General features: G+C 37.3%; 1 protein-coding gene across 1 annotated transcript; it reads right to left on the bottom strand.

The window, feature by feature from the left end:
• Positions 1–7,095: 7,095 nt before the first annotated feature.
• Positions 7,096–25,063, bottom strand: LOC121389517 (zinc finger protein SNAI2-like). The gene is made up of 2 exons (XM_041521170.1): positions 24,218–25,063; positions 7,096–8,351 (listed from the first exon to the last, which is right to left on the bottom strand). The coding sequence occupies exons 1-2, from the start codon at positions 24,303–24,305 to the stop codon at positions 7,579–7,581; spliced, it is 861 nt and encodes a 286-aa protein (XP_041377104.1). The 5' UTR covers positions 24,306–25,063; the 3' UTR covers positions 7,096–7,578.
• Positions 25,064–26,362: the final 1,299 nt, after the last annotated feature.

The following is a 26,362-nucleotide window of genomic DNA, read 5'->3' on the forward strand; positions in this document are numbered from 1 at the left end:
CACCAATGGGTCATCTTTATGAATTATCGTCCTGTCCAGTTTTATGTTTCACCAATGGGTCATCTTTATGAATTATCGTCCTGTCCATTATGTTTCACCAATGGGTCATCTTTATGAATTATTGTCCTGTCCAGTTTTATGTTTCACCAGTTGGTCATCTTTATCAATTATTGTCCTGTCCAGGGTTTTTTTGTGCTACAATTACATTTAATTCCTATTCACTACCTGTTTTATTTACACATGCATTAAATAAATCCAAACCCTAACAGTTTTCATAAATAAAACTTTTAAAAGGCACGAAGTTAATTTTTTTTTCAATTTTAAACGAATCGCTGTACGTATTGAAGACAAAATTCTTTCTGCCATAAATACCTAAAGCTATTTGCATAACGAAAACAGCTTCAAAATAATATTCGTGTTTATGTTCCTATTTAAGAAACGATTGTAAAACATAATTAAAGAAATGTTTTGTGGAAATAATTGTGTAAAATCAAATCTCACCCCCCGACTTTCTCTGACCTCATTTCGTTTTGCTACCACCCCAATTGTATCGACGTAGGTACGGTACCGTAAATTATATACCTTCCTAAATAAAATTTAAATAAATAAATTATTTTCCAAATTAGTTCAATACACTATATGAAGATGGAGTTATTACATATAATTTTTGAGTATATGCTTCAAGAAAATATTACACAAAGCTGGAATACATTTCACTTGCCATATAGACAAAACGTCCATGACCTTCATTTATTAATAGATACTATCCTGTGTTTGCGACATTGTAAGATATTTTCGACTAATAAAATCATTTAATGTTTTATTAATAATATTACGTATTAAATATATATTCTTGTTTAGAATATCAGTGTCTGTATATTTTATGTGTTACTGATAGTCCTATTTATAAACAGCCTAAACTGTTTTTGGAATCCCAGTAATTTTGTACGTACAGATATATTTATATATAAGTTTGGCCTATTGCAAACACTAGGACGATCAGAAACACATTTGATTTTTTTTTGTTATGCAATCGACCAATCAACGTAACGCCGACAGTTTTCAAATTATGCTTCACGTTATCGTATCAAAGCGTTACTAAAAATATCATCGTACGACCGAACCTTTAGAATATTACAACGAAGGTGATAACGACAGTGCAGAAAGAAGTTGTATTCAAAACATATAAATATTTGTTTAAAATTGAAATCATTAAACTGCGTATATTTTAGATGAAGGATTATGTATTAAATTTGTTGTGGTTTGAGATTGTTTTCATTAGTATGTAAACAAAACAACAACCCATTAATGAATAGGAAGGAAGTGTGATATTAGCAAAAGCCCACAGAACTATAGAATAGCATTTCTGTATAAAAATATATAAATGTGTAGAATAAATAATTTTAAAAAGTACCCATGAATTAAACACTGACATGAGCTGACGGTTTTGAAACCGTTAATAATAATTTCAAGACAACATTTTAAACACATCTACATTTCAACAAAGCAAATGCACCAAACCGCCTTAATGGATAATAAATAATAAAATAAAAAATAAATACTCAAACACAAACAGAACAGAAAGGCGACACAATACTTCAAAAATAAATATAAATATGTACAAATAACTCGTCTTACAAAGACAAAATTTACTACGCAAATATGACTGCAACTGTTAAAACATTTTTTTTTTAAAGTCGGTACACTTGTACTGAGTCTATTAATAGACTGTTTATTTACAACTATTATAGCACTTCCACAATACCATTTTTAATTCTTTACAATTGTAAAATAGGTTTATCTCACATATTGTGGTAACGAAAATAGCAATGTAGTCATTTTTTCAAGGGTTAAACTAATTTTTAAAGTTCAGCATTGATATACATGTACAGGTATAACCAAATGCTTAAATATATTAATGACTTGTATAATAACAATCAATTTGCTTAAATTAACATGCAATTAGAAACAATAATGCATTGACAAATATATATTTAATAAATTAAATGTAAATATACTAATACACGTATTGTTATTTCTCTATGGGAAAAAAGGGTATCTACTTTCTCTTTTAAAAATATAACAAAATAATTAATAAATAAATAATTTAAATTAGTAAATTTGTTTCTGATGAATGATAAGTGACATGTCACTCATGACAATAATTTAAATAATATATGTATATATATATTAAATCATTGCAAACCCAACAAGCGTGAAACAAGATCTTGAGGATGCCTCCGAATGTGAACATGTTTGGAATAGCACTTGCATTACACATTTTAATTTGATGAACGTGGAAGACTAAACAATTATTATACAATGTATTCCATTCCATTAAATGTTTGCTTGTGATAAGACCTAGTAAAATGTAAATAATTACAATGTGAATTTAATTGCAAGATACCAAGACTACTATGCTTTTAACAGAAATCCGACGTTAATTTGTTTTGTTAAAATAATTTAATATTAAAACTAATATTCCCACGAAAAATTAAAATGATAACTAAATTCAACTATCAAAAATTTAGACAGCAGGCAAATTGTTTTAAATAGTAAAATTGTGAACTTCTTATGGTGGCATAATTTGTGTACGTTTCTCAATATCTTAAGAAAAACAGTTCAAGAAGAGATGCACACGAGATAAAGTCGACAAACATCTGATAAAAATGTCCGTTTTCTGACATGCAAGGTCCGTCAATAATAATTTAATAATAAATTAAAAATAATAATTGTAACCAACCGATGAGACACAAATAACGCACAATAAATTAAACATATATAGCAAGACGTAAGTATTATGTAACGATTCAAAACTACATACCGAAAGAGTGCGAAACGTTACGAGTGGTGCCGATTGATAAAAATACCACTTCGGAACTTCCAATAACCAAAAGATGTCGTGCGCTAACAATATGGCTGTCACGACTTTTCCACCTGAGACTAATTTGAGTATACTGAGTATATTTGAAAGACTGGAACTAGTTATGGTGTCAAAAGAGATACAACGGTCAATTTGTTTAATATTGAACAATTGCAGCAAAGTTAAAAGTCATAATAGCGATCAAATGTTGTTGGAAATGAGGTACACATATCCCGCGATAGAAAGTCAACATTGATGTCAATACAACGCTGATTCTTCATAGAATTACCCCAGGAAACGATTGAGAAATAACGCAACCTCCCAATACAATTAAATAATTGGGCTACATACATTTCAAGTAATGATTGCAATAATAAACAATATACAAACATTTGTGTTTAATTAAGAAGAGTCAGCAGACCCCGTGGATGCCTGAATGAACTGCTATAACCTGGTGTAATTCTAATTATAGTCCGTAGCGTGCGCTACAACAGCTTGCTCTGAATGTGCACGTAAAACCCTATGACCTGACCATAGCCCGTCCCATCTTTCTATAAAACTGTTTTCCTTACATAATTTTAGTTTGGTTTGATGTAAGAAGAAAAGTAAAAGTGTTTTGGAAATAACAAACAAATACTATTTTTGTGTGCAATTTACAAATCAATCGGGATAAGAAATAAATAACTTGTAGTAAATTTCATCGTATGAAAAAAGATGTTCCCTGTGGGACGGTCTATCAGATGCTACTTCAGAACAACCCTTGCCGTGACAGCTATACTGAGTAAAGCGTAACAACCATTTTGCTACTGGGGCTATTTCTGATGGAACATTGGCCATTTTAAAATGTACTAATATCTCAAGCCATTTATTTAGATGAAAAATAATGGCTGGCCGCTCCCCCAGATTCGCACTCAATATCTACGAGATGATGAAGAAACTGTGTTGTATAATCAGTGTTCATTTGCATACAGCTAAAAGTAACTTTTCTAGAAGACAACTTTAGATAAGTGTAAAATAACCTCGGTAGCAAAATGGCCTGTATCAATGAAACATCCAATACATATCAAAATAGTTAGACATAACTAGAACCAAACACGTGTCAATGTCCACAAACAGCAAACACTTAATAATCACACTACACATCACGTCATATAGAACATATTATAATGTATATATTATATTAAAAATTAAGTACAAAATTTATACTTTGTTAATTTTTATCAAAAATAAACATCAACTGGTATAGGAATATAGGGAGTTTAACTCACCTGTATAAAGCGAAAGTTAGAAAGGAATGCACAGATTTAAAGCAAAGGATCATGGGACATAACAGACGAGTTTCTCTTTTTGTCGTTGGTGATCAGCATGACTATAACAAAAAACCCGGCCTTGGTGGTTAAGCCCATCGGACTACAGGCTGGTAGGTACAGGGTTCGCAGCCCGGTACCGGTTCCAACCCAAAGCGAGTTCTTTGGGGCTCAGTGGTCAGATCTAAGGCTACTACACCCTCTCTCACTAACCAACTAGCCCACTGTCCTGCGTGCTTGAACCTTAATTGGATATAAGCACGTAAATAAGTTTAAATGAAATGAATAACAAAAACATGGCGATAATGATAGCAAAGAGAACGATTTACCCATTATGTAAGGTTTGTTCAGATTTACAATTACAAACTGGAGACGGCAAAGAACAAGATCCATATTTGGAACCCTATAAAATGCTTATACTACTAGAATTAATCTGATCCGCCTCTCGGTTCATCAAACGTCATAGGCAATTAGTCGGCATGTTATTCAATCTTAATTTCCAACAAAAGTTGAGTTATTAACTTTTAGAATGGGTGTCGGCAGTGCTGATTTATGACACTAATTCTACCCTTCATGTTGTTTTTTGTGTTTTTTGTGTGATGAATTATATATTTCACAGATAACCTGTTAAAAAGAATATCCTAATCCAAAGAAAACGGGACATATGGTCCACATAATCCACGAAATGTTTTGTTTTTAAATATTTATTTACGTCTACTAATGGATGACAATTATATTATTACTTATATAACCTGGAATTACACACAATATTTGAAAATTAATGAATATTAGACCTAATGCAAAGAAAAAAGAAAAGAAAAAATAATATGTAAATTTTCTTTTCTATTTCCCCCACCCCATACATACTTGCTATATCTTTCATGAAAGATCACAATATTGTAGAAAAGTCTTGAAAAAGGTTTCTAAATTTATTAGTTTATTTAATTCAATATTCCCTATTGAATGTAGACATACCTGACCCTGCCCCTTCCAAATATTTAATCTTTACACTCTAATAGTGGCTCCGACAAACTCAATTCCGTTAAAACATTCAAATTTACATTTATACAAAGCTACATTTAATTTTATTTAATTCTTTGATCTAAAAAGAAGCATATGAAACCATTAGCTGATTCAGTTCTTCTCATTTGTTGTTTCCTTATTTTATTTTTTTTATTCCTAAAACTCTTATCAATATATAATTTAATTACTTGATTAACTCAAAATGAAACCAACCAGAAAATATACTTCATATTTTAAAACCAATGCACTGTTGTGTTTTGCTAACCCACCTGACTAAACGCAAAAAAGAGAAACAAATCTGCATGTAGATACCATGGTGACATTCACCGGAAGTGACGCATTTCAAGGCATAACACGCAGACACGAGGAATGTACGTCCTAAAAGCGAGTCGCGGCGTGGTTTTCATAGTGATGGGAAGTTTTAAATGCATGAATAACTGATGAAGATGAACGTAAATAATTTAGCGTCCAATGGACGATGTGTACGTACGTACATCTGTCATTGGTCACTTGAGTTGTATACACAAATGGTAGAGAGAGTATTATTGTCATAATTAGAAATCGCATTTTCGTAGTGAATCAAATCAATTGTGAACAATTTGAATATGCAAAAAAAAAAAAAAAAAAAAAAAGCTTTGATAGTAATTATTTTAAAACGAACTGCTGTAAATCCAGATGGCCCACTTTTCAGGACCGAAGCCAGACTGTGGAGAGGGGCCATACTGTATACCATCTAATTATGGCAACATATTGGAAAATATCTATTTCATCTAATATAGTATTAATTTAAAGGTATTACTGAACACTACAAGCTATTTAACAGGGAACATTTTGTTTACAAAACCTTGATTAGCGATCCTTTTAGTCAACTGAAAATTGATTAGCAACTACTGTTTAACGTTTTATAATTGTGTAGCGATCTCTAAAACTTGCGTTATGAAATGTTCCCTGCTATTATAAGTCTGCTCGTAACTACAGATATGACTCTGCCATACCTCATGAAGAACGACCCTATTACAGAAAAATGCAAAATGATCCCGTTCACCTGTCAAAGACCTTTAAATTCTATTTTCGGGTTTTGGGCCCCCTCTATTAAAGAATCCTGAATCCGCGCTTATTATATATATATATATATATATATATATATATATATATATATATATATATATATATATATATATATATATATATATATGCACACTCATGTTTTAGTGTTTAAAGTCTGTTCTATACCAACTCCTTCTGCATCGTAGACTGTACCATTTGTGTCAATGATTATTCTCTGGAAAATCGAAAAATTGCCATTTTCTCATTTAACACCTTTTTACATAGGTCGGTCATAACACACACTAAAGTATTTAAATAAATAATGTATATGAAATACAAAGAAAAAACCTCTAGATCAGTGAGTTGAACGATCTCGTCTCAGTCCGTAGACTGACGTGTCAAACATTGTTGATGCCGTAAATAATTGTTGATGACGTAGACTTAATTGTTGAAGACGTAAATCACTTCTTGGTGACCTGTATAGTGTTACTGATGACGTGTAAATCATTGTAAATGTGGTTTCACATATTAATGATGTATTGGTCATTTTTTGATGATATTAGACTATTGATATATACTTCTTCTTTTTTTTAAAGAAGTTTCACATTCTTGCAGACAAATTGTTGATGTCGAATGAATAATGTTAAATATTGTTGATGACTTGTCGAACATTGTTGATGATGTTAAACATTGTTGATAACGTTAAACATTGTCGATGACTATGATATGGTATTGACAGATGAAATGATCATTGTATCTTAGTAGAACATTTTTTTCATTACAAAAAAAATCGTATAAAAATACTTTTACTTCTCTTGGAGAAATTTCTTCTTCCTTATCTTGGACGGCAAGTAATTAAAAATGACGACACAATTTTGTTGGTCGTTTGGTCCTCATAAAAGCCTTGTTACACGACACGTGCTGATAAAACTTCAAAATGTGCAACTGAGGCTCAAGTGCAAATCAGAACTGGTGCTGAATCGGTGAACATCCCGACAAGAGGAGACCTGAGCTGAAGAAGCCAAAATAATGTACCCAGGTCGGGCGTACTTCACGACGTTCTGTGGCTGGTGCATTAAACGATTTACCATAACCATCAGTGTTAGTGTAGACTATTTCAGTTTGAGCCTCGGTTCCAGATTGTAGCATATTTGAAAAGCATGTGCCCTGATGAGTGTTTGTGCCCACTGGTCACTTAGTGTCCGTAGCGCTGGATGACGAGTGTTTGTGCCCACTGGTCACCTAGTGTCCGTAGCGCTGGGTGACCAGTGTTTTGTGCCCACTGGTCACCTAGTGTCCGTAGCGCTGGGTGACCAGTGTTCGTGCCCCATCGGTTGCCTAGTGTCGGTAGCGCTGTCCGCGCATACACGACGATTCTTCGTGTTTGTAGAGGTAGCTCTTCAGGGCGAATGCTTTGCCACACCGACCACAGTTGTAAGGTTTCTCGGTCGAGTGCGTCTGGATATGGGCACGCAGGTTGGACTTGTCCGCGAAAGCCTTGCCGCATTTCGGACACGAAAAGGGCTTCTCCCCAGTATGTGTTCTAACATGACCTTGTAGCAGCCACGGCCGGCTGAATCTCTTTCCACAGTACGCACACTCGCAGCCTTGGTTGTGCGTGCGCACGTGCATGCTGTACGCGGGCATAGACACGTAGATCTTTTCGCAGTGGGGACACTTCCTGGCCTTCTTGTCGTTGACGCTGCGATGAGTTTGCCGATGACGAGCCAGATTGCTGGAGGTACTGTATCGTTTGCCGCACTCCACACACACGTACGAGTCGATCCCTTCGGGGCTCGATGGCGGACTCAGCAGCAGCTCGTGCAGCGATCGTCTGGCTTCGAACTTGGTGACATCATGGTAGCCGTTGTTGCCCTGTTCGATTGTATATTCCGTTGTTTGTTCCGGGGTGTCCCGGCACGCGTCTTTCCTCGGGCTCTGTGTCATCAGTTCGTAGAGAAGGGAAATTCCGTTAAATGCGCGGCAGTCCCAGGCGTACTCCAGCTCGGAGTGAAGGTCGGCCCGTGTCTCGGTCTGGGTGGAGCACCCGCTGTCGCTATCCACGTCATCTGGGGTGCTGCTTTTATCTGACAGGTTTATCGGTGTTCTCTCTGAAAGTACAAGTAAACACTGTTATTAAAATAACTACTACAATCAATTAGCCGTAGGCGTATAGAGCTTTCTTTCAAACAGAAAATGTAGAATCTGATGTGTTCAAATACATTTTCTGCCTTTTGAACACAACAAGAAAACTTGGAAGGTATGCGAACGAGTCTGCAAAAAAAAAAAAAAAAAAAAAAAAAAAAAAAAAAAGAAAGAAAGAAAGAAAGAAACCCCCCACAAAAACACAAACACCAAACAAAACAAACATTAAAAAAAAAAAAAAAAAAAAAAAGGAGCAACTGTACAGTTGATGGCAAAATTAAACTCAGTTTTTTGTTTTGTTGGCATTTTTGATAGCCAGTAGTCATACAAAAGTTAAAAAGATTATTTTGTTTAACGGCACAACTAGAACACATTAATTTATTCATTTCATTCTATTGCATGGTTTCGAGGTTTCAGAGAAGCAGCAAGGGATCTTTTATCATGCACTTACCCACAGATCTGATAGCACATGCCAATCACGCGGCACTGGTTGGGATGGGAAAAACCTATCAGAGGATGGTTCCACTGAGAGAGTTCGATCCTGCGGCCAAATCACCTCGAGTGAGCGCTCTACCGACTGAGCTCAGCCCCACCCTCAGTAATAATAAAAGTACGATGTCCACAGGCGCGGATTCAGGCGGGGGCCCAAGGTGCCCAGCCCCCCCCCCCCCTATTTTTGGTCAAACCATATAATTATATTACACAATACACCAAAAAATGCAAACTTATCCCTACCATCTGTCAAGGACTTTTACATTCTATTTTCAAAAACAAGAACGGCTTTTAGGCCTCCTCTAACTAAATTCTGGATCCGCTCCTGATCCACATATGTCGGCTCTAAGTGGCGACTGTGGTAATGACGAAGACAGCTGTCTGTTTTTAAGCCAGACTGTAAAGATATTTATCATAGTGTATCAAGCAATTCAGATATTATTTCATCACTAAACTAAAAATAAACTGACGACAACTGACGGAAACACTCTCTTCATTTAATACAGTTTATCAAAAGCTTGCTTGCTAATAACATTTCCAACAAATAGGTTCCCGAACATGACTTCCTTTTAATTGCTATGTTCAGTGAATGATGTCACTAACCAGTAACAACTAACACACTGTCCTGGACTGGCAGGCCAGATAGCGCGTGTGTGTGTGTGACCAGGAAAGCGTGCTTGAGCCTAATTGGCTATAAACACGAAAATAACTATAAATGAAATAATGAATGACGTCATGCCGTCTGCTCTGGCAGTCGCGGTTACAAATTGTCACTTTTTTTTTCTGTGCCTAGAGTAACACGACACCATTTTCAAGTGTTACATTATTAGGAACATAGATAAGCACATAATAATAACAACACATCGTTCGCTGTACTTCTACGTTTTACGTCTTTTATTTGTTTAAAAGCATTTGATTATTTTCAAGTGTACCGTAGTTTAAAAACGTAAATAAAACACATGTCAGATGGCATCGCTTTTCTTGACATGGTTTTACCAGAACGCATTTCCTCCGGAAATCGTTGAGGATTTTCTCATTTTCTTTAACCGTGTCAATTTTTTAACTGCTAAAATCTCATTAGTTGGCAGGTGTGGCTCATCAGGCGCCGCCATCTTGGCGCATCCGTGAGAGGGCGCTGGCAGCGGTAAACACGTGCCACGCGTCAGGTCTCAGCAGGTGGCACAGTGGTTTCTGCCATCTGGCAACATGGTTACCAGTGGATTCTTGGTCAGTAGTCTAGTTAGTAGCCTTAGCAACTTCATAAGTACCAGAAAAGTGGCAGAACATTGCTTTGGTAGGCTACATTAAATAAAGCCTATAGATTGTACTATACCAAATAAAATCCCATAGGCAACCATGTTAACGTTTGTGCTTAAAACCACTATATGCAATATATCAACCAAACTATGACCCATAAATATCAGTACTACAACCCCTACCTCAAGGTATTAACTGAAGAAAATGGTACCTTCCATGGCTCATTTTCGGTATAACCAGATGTTTTTACAACACCAATCCACCATCCCATAGACAGGATAGCACATACCACGGCCTTTGATATACCAGTCGTAGTGCACTGGCTGGAGCGAGAAATAGCCGAATGGGCCCACCGACGGGAATCGATCCCAAACCGAACGCGCATCAAGCGAGCACTTTACCACTAGGCTACCTCTCGAAGAAAGAGTTGGATTGTCATATGGTAATATTTCATATTGATGAAATAGTTATACGCTTGGAATCATAAAAACTGAACGTTACAATTGTTTTTATGTTTACACACGAATGTATTTTATGACAACGTTCAATTCTTCAATGATACTATGGTTGTCGTGGTGGACACAGAATGGGTATATTGGTTGAGAAGGATCGAGATCACGACCCATCACGTCTCTACCACTGCCAACCCACAGACACCTGGCTTTTCCCCTCGTCTAGTCACCTCAGAAATATGCCTAATTCGTAAAGCCCGCAAAACTCAATAAGTATCATTTTCACCATTGAATATAACTAACAAGCAATGTTTACGACCTTGGCATTTCGCAATAGAGGAATGTGCGAGTGCTGTTAAATGCCAGTCAGGTGCGCAACAGGTAAATACATAAACTACATAAACCTTAACAACGTTGCTACACAAGCGATAGTCATGATTGTTGTTTATCAGATATTATATTTACTGCTACAGTCTCCTCTCTATGGGCTGAGATATTATATATACTGCTCATACTGCCGGCTACGGGTAAAATTGTCTCCTCTCTGTGGGGTGAGATATTATATATACTGCTCATACAGCCGGCTACAGGTAAAATTGTCTCCTCTCTGTGGGCTGAGATATTATATATACTGCTCATACTGCCGGCTACAGGTAAAATTGTCTCCTCTCTGTGGGCTGAGAAATTATATATACTGCTCATACTGCCGGCTACAGGTAAAATTGTCTCCTCTCTGTGGGCTGAGATATTATATATACTGCTCATACTGCCGGCTACAGGTAAAATTGTCTCCTCTCTGTGGGCTGAGATATTATATATACTGCTCATAGTCCCGGCTACAGGTAAAATTGTCTCCTCTCTGTGGGCTGAGATATTATATATACTGCTCATACTGCCGGCTACAGGTAAAATTGTCTCCTCTCTGTGGGCTGAGATATTATATATACTGCTCATACTGCCGGCTACAGGTAAAATTGTCTCCTCTCTGTGGGCTGAGATATTATATATACTGCTCATAGTCCCGGCTACAGGTAAAATTGTCTCCTCTCTGTGGGCTGAGATATTATATATACTGCTCATACTGCCGGCTACAGGTAAAATTGTCTCCTCTCTGTGGGCTGAGATATTATATATACTGCTCATACTGCCGGCTACAGGTAAAATTGTCTCCGCTCTGTGGGCTGAGATATTATATATACTGCTCATAGTCCCGGCTACAGGTAAAATTGTCTCCTCTCTGTGGGCTGAGATATTATATATACTGCTCATACTGCCGGCTACAGGTAAAATTGTCTCCTCTCTGTGGGCTGAGATATTATATATACTGCTCATACTGCCGGCTACAGGTAAAATTGTCTCCTCTCTGTGGGCTGAGATATTATATATACTGCTCATACTGCCGGCTACAGGTAAAATTGTCTCCTCTCTGTGGGCTGAGATATTATATATACTGCTCATAGTCCCGGCTACAGGTAAAATTGTCTCCTCTCTGTGGGCTGAGATATTATATATACTGCTCATACTGCCGGCTACAGGTAAAATTGTCTCCTCTCTGTGGGCTGAGATATTATATATACTGCTCATACTGCCGGCTACAGGTAAAATTGTCTCCGCTCTGTGGGCTGAGATATTATATATACTGCTCATAGTCCCGGCTACAGGTAAAATTGTCTCCTCTCTGTGGACTGAGATATTATATATACTGCTCATACTGCCGGCTACAGGTAAAATTGTCTACTCTCTGTGGGCTGAGATATTATATATACTGCTCATAGTCCCGGCTTCAGACAATACAGTTTCGTCACTACCGGAAACCTTAAAGTTTATTGTGTTTAACGTTACCACTATAGCACATTGATTTATTAATCATCGGCTATTCGATGTCAAATATTTGGTAATTTTGACATAGTCTTAGAGAAGAAACTTGCTACATTAGTAGAAAGAGATCTTTTATATGCACCGTCCCATACACAGGATAGCACCTACCGCGGCCTTTGATATACCAGTCGTGGTGCACTGGCTGTAATAAAAAAATAGCCCAGCCGGCCCATCGACAGGGATCGATCTCAGACTGACCGCGCATCAGGTAAGCTCTTTACCACTGAGCTTCCTCCCGTATACTGCCATTTATGTAACAGCAAAGTGAAGCGTCGCTCTTACTTAAGGACGTACAAGTCAAACAATTTGATTGCTTTACACGGTAGTTACAAAGTGACTATACTTCCAAAAAATAGCAGTGACGTAGTCCTCTTTCAGATTGGTTTGTTTTTCACAGAACATATTCTTATAGAAGCGTATTAGTGCCATCACACACAATAAAATAATTGTATTTTCTAACATTTAAACATGGAAAAATCAAGTTTAATCTTGGAAAAGTTGATTTTTCCAAGATTAAACTTGATTTTTCCAAGATTAAACTTGATTTTTCCAAGATTAAACTTGATTTTGCTAAGTTTAAAAGTTGAAAATATAATTATTTTATTGTGTTTGATGGCACTAATACGCTTCCGTATATTCTCACATGGAACATGTATTAAAAATACACATGAAAGTGAATGGTGGTATGCAACCTGTAACTCCGGGGATCCGAACTTCAGATGTGTGTGTGTGTGTGTGTGTGTGTGTGTGTGTGTGTGTGAAAGAGAGATGTCTTCTTTGTAATAGGAAACCTCGCACACGTGGTATCTATTGACTAAGTCCATGAAGCATGCGCCTGCAAACTGACCTGATGTGTTCGCTGTATTCTCAGTGTTTGTTTGTTTTGTGTAACACGCTGTGAATAACACCAAAGCGATCTCGGTGGCGCAGTGGTTAAGCCATCGGACTACAGGCTGATAGGTACAGGGTTCGCAGCCCGGGTACCGGCTCCAACCCAAAGCGAGTTCTTAAGGGCTCAATGGGTAGGTGTAAGGCCACTACACCCTCTTCACTCTCACTAACCACTGACCAACTAACAACTAACCCACTGTCCTGGACAGATAGCCCAGATAGCTGAGGTGTGTGCTCAGGACAGCGTGTTTGAACCTTAATTGGATATAAGCACGAAAATAAGTTGAAATGAAATAAATGATTACTGCACGCTTCGGTATCTTAATCGACAGCAGACGGTCCAGAGTGCAAAACAGTGAGTATCACTACTACAATCTATTCATTATACTGGAAAACCAACTTGCAAATACACATGTAACACGTATGTTGGCTGGGTCCCGATTTTTCATAATAAAAATAAACTGCTCTTTGGGTGTCATATTTAAAAATGAAGGGTTGTAGTTGGAGATAAAATGAAATAACTTTGACCGTTGATACTTATACTGCTTACATTGTACAATGTGATGAAATTCATCTTCAGTGGCATTGCATTCATCACAGAGATGCTGGTCAAGAGGAGTATATGGTTTTGTATGCCTGCCAGTTTCAATTTCCAAGTTATGATTCACTTAGACGGAGTTAAGAGAAATGAACACTGGAAGGATATATGTCACAAATATTCGCCAGACAGGTGATGACAGTTGAGAACAGTGAGACCATCACGTGACAGAAACATCTTCACCGAGATACCTGTACCAGCAGGGAGGGGGGGGGGGGGGGGGGGGGGGAGTTTAGAATATAATGCACAGAAGTAAAACTTTGTTTTGTTAATGACACCATTAGACCACATTGATTTATTAATCATCGGCTATTGCATAAGATAAGATAAAGATAAAAGATAAAAACTGTATTGCATATAGACATTCCACATACGGAACAGAGGCCTAATTCACAAAGGTCTCTTAGGCTCTGCTAGACAACAAAGCACCCTCTTTGCAAATCTTTTAGCACTGCACTGCGAGATCGCAAAGTTGCGAAATGTTTAGTGAATTAGGTCCCTGGATGTTAAACATTTGTTTTTTTTTTTATATATAGTCTTAGGGAGGAAACCTGCAACATTATTCCATTAATAGCAAGGGATCTTTTATATGCACCATCCCACAGACAGGATAGCACATACCACGGCCTTTGTTGTACCAGTGCACGGGAGTAGAACATTCTGTTAAAGACCTCGGACTAGACGATTTCTAAATATGCAGGGTATAGGCTGGTCCATAACTAGGGAGATCTGGAGGATCGGACTTTCCCCCCCCCCCCCCCCCCCCCCCCTGCGGAAAAGAGAGTTCCGCTCCAAGGGGAAAAATAATGCGGAATATCCATATAAAAGACCAGGTCTCTTGCAAAAACGAAGCTATTAAGAATAGCAACATTCTGTCATGACTTCAAATATGTTCATGTAAGTTCCTAACATAATATATAGGCCTACTGTTTGTCATTCACTTGAGTTGTATCTTCTAGTAAAATAAATCGTTTATCAGTAATGTATTTATTTTACAAATACTATTTGTTTTAATGCATTTCTGTTAATCAAAACATGGCCAGATTTCACACATACACGCACGCACACACACATTTCGGTTGGACATTTTAGAGATAACTCAGTTATGTTACTGAAGGGTCAACCCACTGCGCGTGCTGTAACCTCACCGTGGTGCAGGGGTGTAACATTCTCTTTGAGAATGGCCAATACAGCACAATCCCCTTGTTTTCTTCGAGATACAAATGAAATTTTGAGTAAAAGTCAGTATCTACCTGTGATATTTGTATTTTTGCACAGTTCTTTACACTCTTTTTATTTAAATCTTGAATTTTTGTATTTATGTTGATCATCACTTTATTTGTTTACCATGGTTTAACACCCAATAGCCGATGTGTTTTTCGTGCTGGGGTGTCGTTAAACATTTATTCATTTATTTTATTTATTCCATCTCAAATCAACAAATATTTAGGGTCGCCCACGCACTTCTCTCTCAGATTCATTTGAAATTTGTGCTATATAATCCTCTTTCATCCACATGAACCCATCTCTGGGCTCTGTATTCCAAGTAGTCTTTGAGAAATAGTTATTTTGCTAACAATGGTAGGTATTAAAGTAATCTCGAAAATGCCCATCATAATTTCCGTGCTATATTTGAAATCATCACCTTGGGAAATAATGTACGTAGAGACATGAAATTTGGTATGAGTACTAATATATAGACGAGTTCTTTTTACCAGTTAAACTGAATACTTAAAGACAATTAAAGAATCTTTTAAATGCCATTTTATTTTACGAGCAGCTATTTCTGAGCCTAAAATTAAAACACAGTCTTACATTACACACAGTTAAATTGATTTTCTCAGGCAAGTACATGCATTTGTGAGCACTTCGTGAGTGATATAATCATGCCTAATAAGAAAATTATTTCCTAAGAAAGATTTTAAAAGAGTACGCACTTTTTTTCCTCATTGAATAAGATTAATATTTAAGAACACAGAAAAAAGTAAATGTGTATATAAAAATAAGACAGTGGGTTTTTTTGTGTCTCAAAGGTGCCTGCTTGTAATAAAAATAGAATTTTAAAGATTTTTCAGATGTCTCTAAGCATTCAGGCATTACTACTGAAAATTACCAGTCTATATCAGACAAATATAACCTTCTTGGTAAAGCCATGTTAGGATTCATTTTCAGACAAATATTTCGCTATTTTGTGTTTGTTTTATCAATCTTTTTATAATAAAAATGGGAGGAGGGTGAGTCGAACCCAATCAGGTTTAATTTTGGGCGTCAGAATATGTCAGGAATGGGGTGGTGTGTGTGTGTGTGTGTGTGTGTGTGTGTGTGTGTGTGTGTGTGTGTGTGTGTTTCCATATATATTTTATTTGTTTTTCCAATGAGGGGAGAGCAATGCATAATCTATAGAAATAGGGGGTGGGCAGTCCCTTCTCAGCTGCCGACGCCTGCGTCAAAAGGGAACCGATGAATTGGTATATAACTTTATAACGAATAACGTTAAGTTTTATTTAATGAATGAATGCATGTTAAACAACACCCTAGCACAAAAATACACATCGGCTACTGGGTGGAATTTTATATAAAAAACATATTGTCAAAGTTTAAAAACCATTACAACTCGAATTACTTTTAATAAATAAAAAAAAGAAGAAAGATTCGGCGTAAATGAAAAAAGTTTCAATACAAATTACCGTTAACTTGCATAAGTTAAATTTTATGTTGTGATACAGGTATGAAGGCAACTGACTGAACAGCCAGTGGCGTAGCCGGGGGTGGGGGTGGGGGGGGGGGGGGCACGGGGGCCACCTCCTATATAAAATAACGGCTACGCCAGTGGGAACACCTCCCTGTCATGATGGACAGAACTTTCTGGCGAAGTCAGAGGTTGTGCCCACTACAGGCGTGCTTGAACAGTTCTCTGATGGAAGCATGCCAAAAATTACCCACACCCACGGTGGGAACAGCTAAGGTAAAGCACACGCAGTTCTACCTTTTGCATCTGTGTACCGCATTAGTTATCAATTACTTCGGTAACATTTCATTTCATTTCATCTTATTTCCGTGTTATATCCAATTAAGGTTCAAGCACGCTGTCCTGGGCACACACCTCTGTCTGTCTGTCTGTCCAAGACAGTGGGTTAGTTGTTAGTTGGTTAGTGGTTTGCAATGCAGAAGTTTGGGATCGATTCCCGTCGGTGGGTCCATTGGGCTATTTCTCGTCGCAGCCAGTGCACCACGACTGGTATATCAAAAGCCGTGGTACGTGCTATCCTGCCTGTGGGATGGTGCATATAAAAGATCCCTTGCTACTGGCGGCAAAATGTAACGGGTTTCCTCTCTATAACTGTGTCAAAATGACATCCCATAGTCGATGACTAATAAATCAATGTGCTCTAGTGGTGTCGTTAAACAAAACAAACTTTAAGACGCTGCATACCATGGCTGTTGTAGAATTTGTACTTCACCCTTATATTAAAAATGAGATTTATTCTATATAATATGATGGTAATTTGTTATTTACATAATTAAAAAAAGAAGGTTATGAGAATTGATATGGGTTTAAAACTTAATGATATGTTTTATATCAGCTTTAGCATTATTTGGTATAAAGTTACATGCTATTTTATCGGCTCCCTTTTGATGCACACGGGCTATAGTTAAGAGTGCCAAGCTGTTTTATTATTATACTATTTATCTTACACACCCGTTGATGAGAACACCATGCGTTATATTTGGTACACATGTACGTCATGGGTCTGTTAACACATGTACGTCATGGGTCTGTTAACACATGTACGTCATGGGTCTGTTAACACATGTACGTGTGTTAACAAATTCAAGACATACGACTGGCTGTTCCTAGTGATGACCAGGTCACCAATACCATACATCCAATAAAAAACAACACGATGGAAATCGATTAGACTGTGACGTATAGTTAATCTGACAATCATGGGTCTGTGCAAAGACTGTAAATAACTTTTGGTTGAAAACTATGTTAAAATTTATAAGAAATAGAATAATACATTCGTATCCGTTAGATACCATTTATCTTACAACTCGTTGTTTAACAAAATATCAAATTCGCTTTCGCTCGTTAGATACATATTAAAACAACTCGAAGTGAGATAAATGGTATCTAACGGGAACTCATGTATTATTCTCTATTTATCGGCTCCCTTTTGATCCAAACTCTTTTATTATTATAAAAATGACTATTCGTCACCAACAGCTGGTAAAATACTACTTACTAATCGACTGATTCGATGTTATGTCAGCCTGACTCACACTACGCAGTAAATACTTGAAAGGTCGAGCCGACACAGAACTTCTGGCAAACAGCCATAGCGTAAACTCTGAGTTGTATAGATACTAGTACATTTGCTAGACTTTCCAGGTATTTTGGTAAATTACGGCGAAACAAAAAAGTAATGGAATGTTTGTTTAACTAACCTTGAGCAGCGCGAAACCTGCCCCGTGTTCAGAGACAATGAGCGACGCTAACGCTCGCCAACTATTTCACTAGTTATAAAATTTAAAAGATCCCTTGCTGCATTAAGAAAATGTAGCGGGTTTCCTCTGATGACTACAAGTCAGATTTACCAAATGTTTGACATCTAATAGCCGACGATTAATTAATCAATGCGCTCTAGTGGTGTCGTTAAACAAAACAAACGTTCATTTTGGTTATAAAATTTTGACTGAACGTAAACGTGAATAATAACAATACTAAATAGAAGAAAACAAATGGGCATGTAGCTGCATCATGTCCACTGTCTCCTGAACTGAAGATGTGTTGTTTGAAATATAAAATAATAAAAATAATAAAATAATAACAGTAACAAACAAACAAACAAGCAAAACACCATACAAAACCCACAAAGAGTATAAATAGACAATAACTCCGAGGAACTACCGAGCGGCATTCGCGATTCCACCCGAGCAGGTCATTTTATTTATTCTCAGATCCTACACATTGAACATAAATCAAATGAACCGAGTTTTTTCACAACTTTATCAATTAATCAATCAATCAATCAGTCAGTCAGTCAGTCAGTCAGTCAGTCAGTCAGTCAGTCAGTCAGTCAGCCAGCCAGCCAGCCAGCCAGCCAGCCAGCCAGCCAGCCAGCCAATCAATCAATCAATCAATCAGGCAGGCAATCAATAAATCAGTCAGTCAGTCAGTCAGTCAGTCAGTCAGTCAGTCAAATCAAATCAAATCAAATCAAATCAACCAATCAATCAATCAATCAATCAGTCAGTCAATCAATCAATAAGTCAGTCAGTCAATCAATCAATAAGTCAGTCAATCAGTCAATCCACCAATCAATCAATCAGTCAATCCACCAATCAATCAGTCAGTCAATCCACCATGTGACTCGTGCTTACATCCACGGAAGGTTCAAACACGACTGTCTTGGACACATTTTCCGAGCTTCTCCGATGGATGTGTCCAAGACAGAGGGGGGTTGGTGGGGTAAAAGGCTATGGCATTTACAATTTGAAAGAAGAGAAAAAAAATTTAATGCATAATAACGAACTTTTCAATTAGATTTAAACAAAAAAATTGTTTGAGTCATTCCTAAATATGAAATGAATTAATCACAAATAGAGCGGGCAACCCAAATATATATATATATATATATATATATATATATATATATATATATATATATATATATATATGAACTCCATTCCCGTCCTTAAGGCCAAAATTGCCATTTCACCTATATAACCTTATCGCCTAGAGTATTTATACCCCAAAACAAAATAGTTCACATTCAAATAATATAATTATTTTCTTTTATTAAAGTCATTTATTATTATTATATATTTTTTTTTACCTTAGTTTATCTAGTCTTGACAATCCATTCTTCTTTACAATACTACCGGCAACGATAGCTTGATCAATCTACACACTTCGAGTTTTAGAAGTGCAATATCTCTTAAATCTCTATGGAGGGACCAACAAATTAGTTTGAGAGATCGAGGTTTTCAACTTTTCGAAGTTCGAGTTTTCAAAGCTTAGTTAGTTAGTGGTCTAATGTCTGTCTAATTTTTCTATGCATTAACCTGCTAATTTTAGCCTACTTTTGTATCTACTACAGATCCTGACCATAATGATAAAATGATATTAATAGAAATGAGAATGTATAATTTGTTAAATAATCTGTTTGTTTCAACGACGTCAGAATGACGTGACGTCATCTTATTGTTAATTTAGGAGATAACCGTATGGAGTTTTTAGATTTGCGGGTGTTACTGTCTATTTGATCCCACAAATGTCATTTTTGACCGACGGTGAATAGAAGGTGTTATTTTTATTTGATCCGGGAAAAAGAATGTTATTAACAAATCATAAAACAGAACACACTCGCCACCAGTTTACAATTAAAAAAGACAAAAATGGCGAAACATGTTATTAAACTACTGAACTTTGGGTGGTGGTGTTTTATATAATATTTGTTATGTAGTGGATCCCCAGTTATCCGGCAACCCCAGATTATGGACAGTCATATAATAAACTGAAACAGCCACTCTGTAAATATAGTCAGTTATCCCGATATCAGCTTCCTGATCCAGACAGTCATAATCCAAAATAATGTTTTAAAAATAAAGGTAATTTGCTTCATTTAGCTGGATACAGCTAAAATAACAAATCGTTCCACATAAACAGAGAAATAACATGCACCGTGTACATTTACCGTGGCCAATCAATCCATTATACATGTAGCAATCGACACAAGCCAAAATGGCCGCAATTAAAGGCTTTCACAGTTTTGTGCGATCAGGCAACACAGTATTACTGAATATTTTGTAAAGCATTCTGACTTAAAACAATATAAATAAATGTTTGTATTATTTGTTTTTGTTTTTTTTATTTTGTCCAAAGGTGACTACCCATAAAGTGTACGGAAATTCGTTTTCTAGTTAAGTTTTGAAAAACACGGTACTGTCAGTACACACACAGTCAAACTTCGATAACTCGAACTTGAAGAAGATGATGGAATAGTTCCGAGTTTCAGGAAGTTCGAGTTTATATATATATATGTATATATATGTATATATATATATATATATATATATATATATATATATATATATATATATATATATATATATATAGTGGTGATTGCAGAATAAAAAAAGTGTGGTGTCAGCCCTCAAACTCTCTCCTTGAAACAGATAACATTCTTCATGATATTCTTTTGAGACTCCAATCGCACACACAAAAAACGCTATCTATAAAAGGTCTCGCGCCACAAATTATTACTGTGAGTGAGTATGAATGTTTTATTTACACCCTTACAAATTGTTTTTACAAATTGTACATCAAAATAGAACATTTATACTATTTCCAAAGACAAATTTCTTTTCTATTTATGTAAATCCAAACTGAAATTACTGACACACACCCCCCCCCCCCCCCCCAACTTTAACTTGAAGCTGGTTACACCATAGTATAATGTGGTGTTTAGCAGAAGCCCTTGACGGCAGGCATTCCGTGGAGATAAGAAGAACGAAACGGCGTGTGTCGGACCAGCTGACGAACCGAACAAAGAGTTTGCGAGCAGTCGCCCGGCAGCAGACGGCAGATAGCAGACCTGGAATAGCCCGTACATCTTTTACGTGGGAGGAGGACGGATCCACCGGCAGGCAGGCGGAGCAGGGGAATCAGGAGGGGTGGGGCTCAATAATTTTAAATAATAATTGAAAAACAATATTATTGACATTTACCAGCATTTGTAATGGTAAATTTTACTTGTAGAATACATAGAGAATAATATAGGAGTGGCTATTAGATACCATTTATCTCACGAGTTGTTTTAAAATGTATCTAACGAGGGGAAGCGAGTTTGATACGTTTTTAAACAACGAGTTGTGAGATAAATGGTATCTAACGGACACGAATGTATTATACTATTTCTTACATATTCTCAAAAACCTGGTTTTAAGCAAATTTTAACATCTTTTTCGACTAAAAGTTATTTACAGCCGTTCCACTTGTAGCTGACATACGCGTCACAAACACGTGAATGTCAGGTTAACTATACGTCACAGTCTAATCAATTTCCATCGTGTAGTTTTTAATTGGCGGTATGGCACTGGTGACCTGGTCATCACCTAGGAGCAGCCAGTCGTATGTCTTCAAATTGTTAACACACGTACATGTGTTAACATCTGTGTGTAACCAAAAATAACGCGTGGTGCTCTCACCAACGGGTGTGTGAAAAAGGAAATTGTATTTCAGGACATCTAAGTTTTAAATTTCTCTTGGAGAGAGCATGTCCCTAAACCCCAATAGAATTGTCATAAATGCAATACCGAGGGAGTCAAACCAGTTCAGCCAAGTTTTAAATACAAAGCCATATATAGTAATTTGAAAACGATACAGTGTAAAATTAGCAATTGCTTGTTATTGTATGTTATTCACGATACTTGCGATTGTGATTGGATTATTTGATTGGATCGTACGATTGTTCAATTTAAGCAATTATTTCATGTAATCCAGCAATCTGGTACATCACTATGGTGTTTATATATTTCATGTATACACGTGTAGAAAAATTATACATCGTGAAAAAATGGACTTAAAAATATTGCATTTACCAGCACTTGTTGTGATGAATTTTACTTGTAGAATACAGATTACATCTGGCTTTCAAAATGTTTCGGACCCCAGACTAGAAACAATTAACCCCCCACCCCCCTCCACCATTATTCACTTGCTTCTGCTCTGCCTAACCGGGAACGAGCCATAGAACTAGGGGAGCAGTTCCAGCCCCATGTAGTTTGGCAACCACGAGCCGTCATCACCACACAGACTAGCGCAGTGGTAATTCAATACATGCGTAAAGCTGGCCTACCCTATATCTGAAAAGATTAGGACCAGCCGACGCTCGGACTAGTCATGCAGCACACACCACGACAATACAGTAAGTACAAAGCCGCATATGTTATCTTTCATTTCATTTCAACTTATTTTCGTGCTTATATCCAATTAAGGTTCAATCACGCTGTACTGGACACACCCCTTAAGCGATCTGGGCTGTCTGTCCAGGACAATGGGTTAGATGATTATTGGTTAGTGAGGGATAAGAGGGTATATTGGGCTATACACCTATCCATTAAGCCCTTACGAACTCGCTCCGGGTTAGAACCGGTACCGGGCTGCGAACCCTGTACCTACCAGCCTGTACTCCGATGGCTTAACCACCGAGGCCAGTGATGTTGTCTTAAAGTCAGTAATTAGTACTAATTACCCAATCTGCGCAAGCCAGGAGTTCTATTCTGTACCAATACTCCATACAAACCCTTGACAATAAACATAAGGTTTTCCAATGTTCATTTGAAAAGCAGACGATACTACTGGTCGAGTAGATGATAACCACTGGATGTATAGTAGCTACACTCCCAACCACACAAACTGACTTATAAATACAGCACACTGCCAGTTTTCAAATTTTAACTAACATATTTATAGTGCTCGCTGTTTATAACTGAAGTCTGATTCGGGGCCCTGATTGTACAGTTATGATAGTTTATGTAATCATGTAAACAAATAAATGTGCTATTAGGTTTCTGTCTAGATCAGTAGATGCTATCTAGGTTTATACAACAAATATCCACCTGTCTTAGGGTGTCGCCAATTCTTGCTTTTATACCATCCAATATAGTACAGACGAACTAGCAGTAAGCAAAGAAAGAAAGAACGGCGCACTCAACACATTTTAGCTACGGTTATGGTTAAGGACCACACAGACATTGAGAGAGGAAACCTGCTGTCGCCACTTCATGGGCTACTCTTTTCGATTAGCAGCAAGGGATCTTTTATAAACAGTCACTTCGTGTAAAGGGTCATTTTATACTCTGGTAGATATTTAAAACAATTCACTGTGTTACATTTTAAGTATCAATGGATACTGAAACCAGTATTAGAGCGATTACTGTCAAATATTACAACCAGTTATTACAGAAACAAACATTTATTATGTTTGTTTTCTTTTAAAATTTAAAACAAATGTTATTAATTTTTATTTTATATAGTCAATGAAACATTGACCGTATACTGTAGTTTATAACCCAATAAAATATAGAAAGAAGGAATCGTTTTGTTAATTCATTCAGTTTTATAATGAGAACACTTGATAACACTTTTTAATGTTTTGGTTTTGATAAATATACGGTCTACTAATGTACAGATGAGAGAAAAGAAACCACTGGACTGGTTAATATATGTCATTGGTTAATATATGTCAAGGCTTACCTTCGAAATGCTGAAGAGTTGACGATTCTTCAATCTGATGATAGTCTGTGAAATATCGACGATTCGTAATCATAAATATCCTCGGCATTTTGCTACCCCTCTGCCACACCACTGCCACGGAGCAAACAACGGCTGGTGCCCCTGTACAAACGGTCCCCAAGTCTCACGGAGCAAACGACGGCTGGAATCCCTCTACAAACAGTCCCCACTGCCACAGAACAAACGACCGCTGGTGTCCCTCTACAAACAGTCCCCACTGCTACAGAGCAAACGACGGCTAATGTCCCTCTACAAACGGTCCCCACTGCCACAGAGCAAACGACGGCTGGTGTCCCTCTACAAACAGTCCCCAGCAATCTTCCAAGACCCAGCGCACGTTCTTTCCTCACTCGCCGCTCGCACCAGCCGAAAGCAACTGTTCTCTGCCTGGTGCAACAAGTGTCAAGTGCACGGTTCCAAAGCTTGTTGTTTTGGTTTATCATCAGCCGCTTGGGGCTGACAGAGGAGGCATGGGTGCCCATTAGACAACGGTCTATGCTCCTCAAATTTCGCCATTGGTCGGTGGCAGAACGCTCAAAGGGATTGAATTTCACGATGGGTGATGAATCAGTGAATCTGGCTCGAGACCTGCACGCGCATTTCGCGAGCAGACGACAGCCTCTGTGGTGTCTTGAAGAAATTGATTGAGAAAACAGCTAACTGGAAGGATTAGTTTTCGCTGCCAGTCAAAGTTCCGGCCCAGAAAGAGTTAAAAAACTTTCTCTTTTCACTGGCATATGTTTTAGTCTTGTATAAACAGTCGGTTCGTTTATTGGCAAGACATGTAACTTGAGGATCCCCGAGATGCTAGCAAAATGAACACTTGGAGAAAGTGATGCGCGTTTCCTGCCACTTTAACATTCTTCACAACAACAAAAATCCTCAAGGGTGCTGGCCAGGTTGGGCGGAAATAAGATTTTGTTATTGTTTTCAATGTATATTTTAGTGAATTCTGTAGATCTTGTGCAGAGATAGTATTCTATTTCGCTCATTGTAAAATAAATGGAATCCAACAGCTACTCATGTAGTATTATTATCAGGACATCACACACCACGAACTTTGATATATTAGTGGTGGGGCACTGATTGGAACGGATATAAATTCAATAGGTCTACCAAAGTATCTCAGGCAAGTGGCATAGCGACTCACCTACAATATAATATAAACATGTTACAATGAACATAAGCGTACGAGACGGGGGCGGGGTGGGGTGGGTTGGGGGTGGGGGGTGGGGTGGGCGCAACTACCCCCTAGTCTTGGTGCAATACTTCAAATTCGGGCAAAAATGATACAGATATTCGGGCAAAATGTACTAATCTGAGACCTTTTTACCATGTATTTCCATCATTCTACCCTCAAAATTAGTTGTATTCCATGAAAAAATGCGAAGTGGTTCGTTTGCAACCCTATATAGCTGTTTGGTAGTAATGCTAATATGAATAAATGTTGTTATGCAGATTCGGGCATTTTCCTTTAATTCTGGCAAAAGCCAGCCTGCCCCCTACAAAATTGGGAGGCCGTACGCATAGGACAATTAAATAAGGCCAAATCCGGATCATTTAAAAAAAAAAAAAAACTATGCCAAGGTAAGAAATACGGATTGGCTTGTGAAGATGACCAATGTGGGCACAAGTGAACTTCCGTTTGTTAAAATTTCGGTTTATTAATACTTTGTCACAAAGATTTAATTTCTTCACACACACACACACACACACACACACACACACATGCTGTGTCACACCTTTATAGCATCAAGTTGTCACAGACACACACACACACCACACATGTGTGTCAATGGTAATTGTATGGTATCCTTTATAGCTTCAAGTTGTCTATCCTGAATGTGTAACACCATCATGAATGTATACCACTATCGTGAATATGTAACACCATCATGAATGTGTAACACTATCGTGAATATGTAATATCATCATGAATGTGTAACACTATCGTGAATATGTAACATCATCATGAATGTGTAACACTATCGTGAATGTAACACGTGAATGTGTAACATCGTGATAATATCATCATGAATGTGTAACACTATCGTGAATATGTAATATCATCATGAATGTGTAACACTATCGTGAATATGTAATATC

Source organism: Gigantopelta aegis, chromosome 14, assembly GCF_016097555.1.
Source record: "Gigantopelta aegis isolate Gae_Host chromosome 14, Gae_host_genome, whole genome shotgun sequence".
Taxonomy (NCBI): domain Eukaryota; kingdom Metazoa; phylum Mollusca; class Gastropoda; order Neomphalida; family Peltospiridae; genus Gigantopelta; species Gigantopelta aegis.

What these genes read in the sequence shown, in the direction of transcription:
- LOC121389517 (XM_041521170.1), bottom strand. Translation starts at nt 24,305, where the DNA reads ATGCCGAGGATATTTATGATTACGAATCGTCGATATTTCACAGACTAT. An exon ending in AACTCTTCAGCATTTCGAAG is followed by an intron (nt 8,352 to 24,217) that starts GTAAGCCTTGAC and finishes TTGTACTTTCAG; the next exon opens with AGAGAACACCGATAAACCTG.